Source organism: Nyctereutes procyonoides, unplaced genomic scaffold (genome assembly GCF_905146905.1).
Source record: "Nyctereutes procyonoides isolate TBG_1078 unplaced genomic scaffold, NYPRO_anot_genome, whole genome shotgun sequence".
Taxonomy (NCBI): domain Eukaryota; kingdom Metazoa; phylum Chordata; class Mammalia; order Carnivora; family Canidae; genus Nyctereutes; species Nyctereutes procyonoides.
In genome coordinates this window covers 47,169,218-47,176,088 of record NW_026575133.1, presented here as the reverse complement: position 1 = coordinate 47,176,088, position 6,871 = coordinate 47,169,218, and the positions used below count along the sequence as shown (strand labels likewise).

Sequence of the window (6,871 nt, the reverse complement as noted above, 5' to 3'; positions counted from 1 at the left end):
TCCTTTTGTCACTGGGAATATAATGGCCAGTTTCTAGGAACTGGCAGCTTGGGCCGCCTCAAACCAAGTCTTACCTGCTCATTCATGATTGTGGAGAGTTCGCTGAGCATGTCCTTATAATGCGACCGCAGCTCTTCCTGGTACTCCAGCTGATCCTCCTTGATGAGCCGCTCATTCACGTCGAGGGCCTGCCCACACGCATCTGCAAATTGCCTTCAGAGACCGCAAGAAGCAAATTACCAGCTAGCCCTAGAAACTGGCTGCTCAAGGTCAGACTGCTGAGAGACTGCCACCTGCAAGAGGTTTGGTCAGGTGGCTCCTGCCCGAGGGAGCTCTAGAACATTCCAACAAAGAAAAACTTACCTGAAGATTTCCTTCAAAAGTTTTACTTGGTTGTCAGGGTATCTCTTTGCATTGGTCTCTTCAAGAAAAGCTCGTGCATAGGCCATTGGCCCAGCATTAACCTAATGGGGAGAAGAGAATTGGTTGAGGGCGATCCCATCTCCTCCTTGGATGGCGCCTTCTCCAGAGCTGGAAGGAGTAGCATCAATCACTCAGTACCCAAATCCTCTCACAGAGCCTGTCTTTATCTGCTGTCCCTCAACTCAGTGGTCAGTAAGCTCCTGAAGGAGGCATCTGAGTGCTGCACTTCACGGCCACCCCTTTTCAAACTGTCACTTGCCCATTGTTTCACATTTTCATCTGCACTCGGCTTGCAACGTTACATTCTTAATATCTTTGAAAACTAGGCTCATTTTAATTTACTGAAATAAATTTAATTTTAACATCCATGGAATCAAATGTTTGATGTGCTGCTTATTTTTTTTTCTATTCAGATTAAAGTAGACACTTAACTGTTAATAACAAACACTCAGGGGTGGCAGTGGTGATACACGCACCACCCTGGGAAAGGCTGTTTGACTGTATTCCTTGACAGTCCGGCCTAGACTGTGGTCGGAGGAAGCATTTATCAGATTTGCTGAATGAATGCACAATGCCAGGTCCTATTCACGCTCCGACACACGGGAGTAGGCTCACACTCGTGGAGGAGTCCACGGTCTTTAGAATTTCTCATCTACTGTGACTGTGGGGCTTGGAAGGCATAGGGTCACAGAAGAAGGAAGCAAGTACTGTATTTGAGCTGTCTTCAGATGCCCTGCCAGGGACTGCCAGCATGTAGAATGAGCAAACATTACGGATACTCTCCTTTGCTTCTCCAGATCCAATGTCCACGTTCCTCGACACAGCTATGTGCTGAGGGAAGCTGGCCCATTTGGAGAATAGCAATGTTTCTTTGGCCTTCTGGCTTTAAAATATTTATTATTATTACTATTTTGAGTCGGCCATGGGGGACACAGATGAGAGGTAGTCGGGGAGGAGGAGAACGGGTCAATATCAGGATCAGCACGACTGATTTTTCTTTTTGCCTTGGGCTCCAGTGTAGTCCCACCTGGCATGGTTACTGGCCTGCCTTTACTTAAAATGCTAACACTTGGTTCATTATAAACTTTTGGCATTATTTTGTATTTTAAAAAAATACTGCATTAATATTATTTTATCTTGCGTGCTAAGCTTTTTTTTTTTTTTTAAGATTTTTATTTATTTATTCATGAGAGACACAGAGAGAGAGGCACAGACATAGGAAGAAGGAGAAGCAGGCTCCTCACAGGGAGCCTGGTGTGGGACTTGATCCCAGGACCCCAAGATCACGCCCTGAGCCGAAGGCAGATGCTCAACTGCTGAGCCACCCGGGTGCCCTGGGTGCTGAGTTTTTTGATGCCCACTTAAATTTTGTACCCAAGGTGAGTGCCTCACCCGGCTTTCCCCAATCCTAGCTGGTCAGGGGGTTGTTCTGGCCCTGGGGTTTCCTCCTTGAGAATCCTCTGTCTAGCAGCTGCATGGCTGTCTGTCTCACCTGCTGGCTGTCCCAGCTTTCTCTCTGCTTCCATTCACTCTTCTCTCCCCTCACTCTTCAGATCTAGGGGCTAACAGCCCCCTCAGTATTGTAAGCTCCTGAGACCATCTTGTTGGTTTTCCTAAATACTGCTTATACTTTTAGAAATGGTCTGTTTGGGGATCCCTGGGTGGCGCAGCGGTTTGGCGCCTGCCTTTGGCCCGGGGTGCGATCCTGGAGACCCGGGGTCGAATCCCACGTCGGGCTCCCTGCATGGAGCCTGCTTCTCCCTCTGCCTGTGTCTCTGCCTCTCTGTCTCTCTCTGACTATTATGAATAAATAAATAAAATCTTAAAAAAAAAAAGAAATGGTCCGTTTGTTATATTTTCTTTAATTACCCACTGTGAACAGGCCATCTGCTTCCTCTCAGGCCTCTGACAGTCAAATAAATACCAGCACACATCTTATGAATTAATAAACATTAAAAATTGTTTTGAACACTTTCATAAGGCTCTCACTGGCAGATATTTATGAGAGAGCCACGTTTATTAACCATTAGTCACTTCATTTGTTAGATTTTAGAATACAGAACATAGCTTATCCAGAGAAGACGGGAGAGGAGGATTGAGGAAGAAGAAATTTCATTTTGGCTAAAATTAAAAAAGGTTTATTTCCTCGTGTTTGGCATCGTCGATGTTTTTACAATGAAACAAAATTTTTAAAGTCTCAGATGAAGTTTCTGGATGGTATCACAAACGGAAAATTGTCTCTTCTACCTTTTGTAAAAAATTTCTAGGGTGTTGTATATCAGGTTCCACTGGCCCTGTGCGTCGCTGCTCAGGACAATGCCTACCTTCACGCTGACACTTCCTTGGACTTTGAGCTGCAGTCTGATCATGTCCACTTCCTCCATTGTGCAAAGCTGATTAAGCTCAGACACTTTCTTGGACATCTCATCAATCGCCACTTCAATAGGATTCAGTTCTGTGCTCGATTGGCTTATGACTTGTATTCTCTTCTTCACGTAGGGGAACAGGTGACTTGCTGCACAGAAGCAATGTGAGAGAGATAAAAATTAAGGGTTAGTGAAGAGTCCAGGGTACCTCCGAAGGTCCAGATGATCGTGTATCATTTTTTTTGCACACAGCATCTTCCACCTGCACGATTTCTGTAAATGTGGGTTATTTTTCCTCTGGTGTCTCATATCTCTTAGCTTTTGGCCCAGCTACTGTTGCCTGGCTTGCTCTTGCACGCGTGGCTAGCCAACAAGTCCTCATTTTGTGGGCTGGATTAAGGTCTTTCGAGTCTCTGAACACTGAAAAGATGATAGTTGCCCCACAACTTAAAATTCAAATAAAAACTACACTAAACCACACTAAAGAATGCTTCAATATATACTCAAAATAGCATATATTATAATAGTTTTGTTCTAATTGTTTTTTTTTTTTAATGATAAAAGTTCTGGAAAAGTTTACCAAAGATGAATGTTTCCTATAATCTGGGTCTCTGCGATTCATGCATCTTTCGAGAAAACCAGGACTACTCATCTCTCAAGACTCATCCAGAATACCCTTGCTCCTCTTTCTCCTTGATCTGCCTTAGGGGCCCCTGTCCTGTGCATTCCCACTTTCTTTCTCCTGCTATGCCCACCTGGATTTCTGGCTTTACTTGGCTTTTTCCTACCAGAGCATGAACACCTTGAGAGCCACAATTGTAGTCCTTTTATTTAAATTCCCAGATGAGTGCTCAGCACCTAGCAGGCACTCATCGAATGTGTGTTGAATAACTGAAAAGATGACTAGCTCATAGAATAGATCTAGATGGTACGAGAAGGGATGTGTGTGTGGGGGTCATTCGCTGCATTCAGTTTACAGATGAGGAGTCTGAATTCCAGAATGGTGTAGAATCTGGCCCCCTAGCACACAATTCTGCGAACTGCTAACCCTGGTACCTGGGGACATGCTCAGGGAGAGAGCAGGGGGAGGTTGGGAGTGCCTTTCCAGGACACTGACACCACCATGACCTTTATGGCCTTAATGCTTAGGGGGAACAGGTGCATAAAGTAACTCTGGACAATGCCTCTTCTGGTTGACTTCCCAAGGGAGGGGAAATTGCACCCCCCCAAACATTTCTAGTTTAGCAGGTACCAGGTACTTGTCTGCAGGCCTGAAATGCCTCGAGATCCACGGAGCCCCCCAAATAGAGGGGTCTGCATGGCAGTCAGTGGCAGGCCCAGCACTTACTGGTCAGGACGGTGCGCCGCTTGCACTGCTCCTCCACCCCGCCGTGCTTCTTGCCCGACAGCGTAAAGGGCGTCTCAAACACGAAGCGGTTAATGTTGTGGTGCATTTCAAAATCTGTCTTCCGGTCCTCTATTTCCTTTTCCTCAAAGAACGGTGTGACATAGGTCACCTGGATGTAGGCATATTTGGGGTCCAGATCCTTGGGGTTTACCTGCATTAACACATTATGGTCCAGGAAGGCGTGGTGAGCTACAGGTGCTCCTGAGAGCAAACGGGAAGCTCTACATTCCACCAACTGGCATCCCGAGGGGCCCAACCCTGACCCCTTGGGGATAAATAGGCCATCCTATCATTTCAGAGCTGGGTGAACTGAAACCACAGGACAAGTAAGTGGATGGCCCGTGGTCAAGCAGCTAGATGGAGGACCGGATGGAGCCAGCCCTCCAAGTAGCTGAGGTTTTCCCAAACTTAAGTACCTGGCTATGGCACATCGTTTCATCTTTGATTTTCTTTCTCTTCTGCAATGAATGTCCCCGCTTGTCTAAAATACAAGCTTCTTAAGAGTAGAAGTATATCTCTTTGTCCACCTACAATTTACCATGTAACTAGACTAGGCCCATGGGCTCTGGGCTTATAATGTGGAAGGAGGTTCTTGGCCTGTTGAGTGGATTCACTGATTCACTGATCTCATGATTGCAAATGTTTTCATTTTCAGTTACTCTAGTTCCTTCTCTTATCTGCAGTAAATCATCCTATATAGTTTCTTTCCTAACTCTGCTGTGGTGACTAAGCTTCTCAAACAGCAGCGGAGGCAGGCCGGAGGTCCCAAGAACAGCCAGGGAATGGCTCTTGCTGTTTTTCAAGGTTGAAGGAGATGATTCTTGGCCTCTTTTTTAATGATCTCTGGAAGAATTTTCAAACTTCCTCCAGCTTTCTCCATCTGTTTACCCACGCACTGCCTATCCAATTCCAGAGATTCGAGGAAGCTCAAGAACTTCTTTGTAATGCTCCTAAAAATTACACTGTAACATGAGTATAATTGTAACCACTTTGCAGATTAAAAAAAAAAAAAAGGAGATTCAGAGTGACCCCCCTGTTTCTCTAAGAGGGATCACCAGCTGGTAGGCGGTGCTGCGGTAGAATGAAGACTCCAGTTGTCTCACACCACATTCAACATTTTTCTCATCCCAGTAGGAGCTCTGTCTATGCATCCTATTTAGGAGAGCCACCATGAGGGTGGTTCCAGTTCTCTCCACCTTCATGGGGAAGGGAATTGTACCTTCCCAGCTAAGGGGGAGAACGAGGAGCACATGTAAGAACTTCTGCCCAGACCCAGCCGTCTCAGGCCCAGACCCCTCCAAATACCAGTTATGTATAAGAGGACAGAGGAATAAAGACCTTTTCTTTTGTGGCCCAGTAGCGGCCTGTACACTTGGGCACAAACCAGCTTTTCCGGTTCCCTTGCTCTGCCATTCTCTTCTATCCAACCTGTATTTCTAAGACCTGTCACTCTAAACACAGCTCCCTGCCTTCATTCCTCCCTGGCATCGCCTGCGCTGGGCTTCTCAGAACGCCCTCTGCTTCCAGCAAACACCTTCTCACTCTGCAATTCCCAGATCAGACATTCTTCCTCCATGAAGCATTGCCCAGCCAAGAGTGAGCTGTTCAGGGAGCCCTGAGCTTTCTCAGTGTGGCTTGGGCCAAGTCTCCCATGGTACTTCATTGGACTCTATTTAATGAACTGTCTATATGTATCCTTCTCTTCTTAACCCCATGTGAACTGTGGGACTCCATGTGTCCCAGCTTCTAACTCTGGGCCTGGCATGTAGTAGGTGCTTAATAAAAGTTGGCTAAATGAATGAGAGCATATGAGAAGAATCTGAGTAATCTAATCTGAGGATGTAAGCATTTGCTTCATGGAGCCAGGAGGCGGTTAAATGGATTTTCACAGGTTAATACAATGTAATCAGCAAGTCTGCCACTGTCACAGAGGGCAGATTTCAAAATTGGCATGACTCTAAAAGACCTCCATGACTTAATAAATATGTTTTGCTGTTTCCTCCAACTCCACCATTGGGCTCAATCACTTTAACCCTTAGATTGCTGTTCAAATGCAAATAACCTAGGGCAGAAGTAGAGAATTTGGCAAATTGTTTCTAAGATTACCTAAAAGTTACTTGAATAAACATGGATAATGTTATTGACAAAAACAAAAAAACAAACAAAAACCAAAAACACTAATCAGCCAGCCAATAAACAAGTAAAACATCCAAAATAGTTGAGGTGGTTTACTTTGCACAGTCAAGCAGAAAATGAAAACTTTAACAAATATAGTTGAAAAAAAAGTTAATTCTTCACATCTGCACGGATACTTATTTTTCTTTACCTTGTTGGAATCCTGGATTATCTTCACATTGTCTGCTCCAAATTTATCTGCATAGAGCTTGAGCAATCTCTGGGAAATCTCTGAGAGGCCCGTCAGCTTAGGCTCTTTATAAATGTACTCTTTACCTTCCTCTTCTTCAAAAAAGCCCTATGGAAGAACATAACGAACCACCAACTTTATTAGGGAACTTGAATCGCAAAGCACAAGCAAAACAAAAACTCTTTACTTAAACAATACATCCAGTCTTTCGTTGTCATCCAAGCCATCGCTTAGCACCCTATAGAATTCACAATCAGAGAAAATGTCAAGTAAAGAAAACAAAATATCATGTTAGAATCTGTCGTGAAT

The 6,871-nt window shown here is 44.8% G+C and overlaps 1 protein-coding gene across 4 annotated transcripts in view; it reads right to left on the bottom strand.

Annotated features, from left to right (window-relative positions):
- DOCK10 (dedicator of cytokinesis 10) overlaps positions 1-6,871 on the bottom strand; it is a 200,373-nt gene that overhangs the window by 4,817 nt on the left and 188,685 nt on the right. For all 4 annotated transcript variants that reach the window (XM_055300086.1, XM_055300087.1, XM_055300088.1 and 1 more), the window contains exons 51-55: positions 6,524-6,670; positions 4,138-4,348; positions 2,748-2,938; positions 364-464; positions 75-213 (exon numbers count right to left, since the gene is read on the bottom strand). In XM_055300086.1, the coding sequence (XP_055156061.1) occupies positions 75-213; positions 364-464; positions 2,748-2,938; positions 4,138-4,348; positions 6,524-6,670 (789 nt within the window). The remainder of the gene's footprint in view (positions 1-74; positions 214-363; positions 465-2,747; positions 2,939-4,137; positions 4,349-6,523; positions 6,671-6,871) is intronic.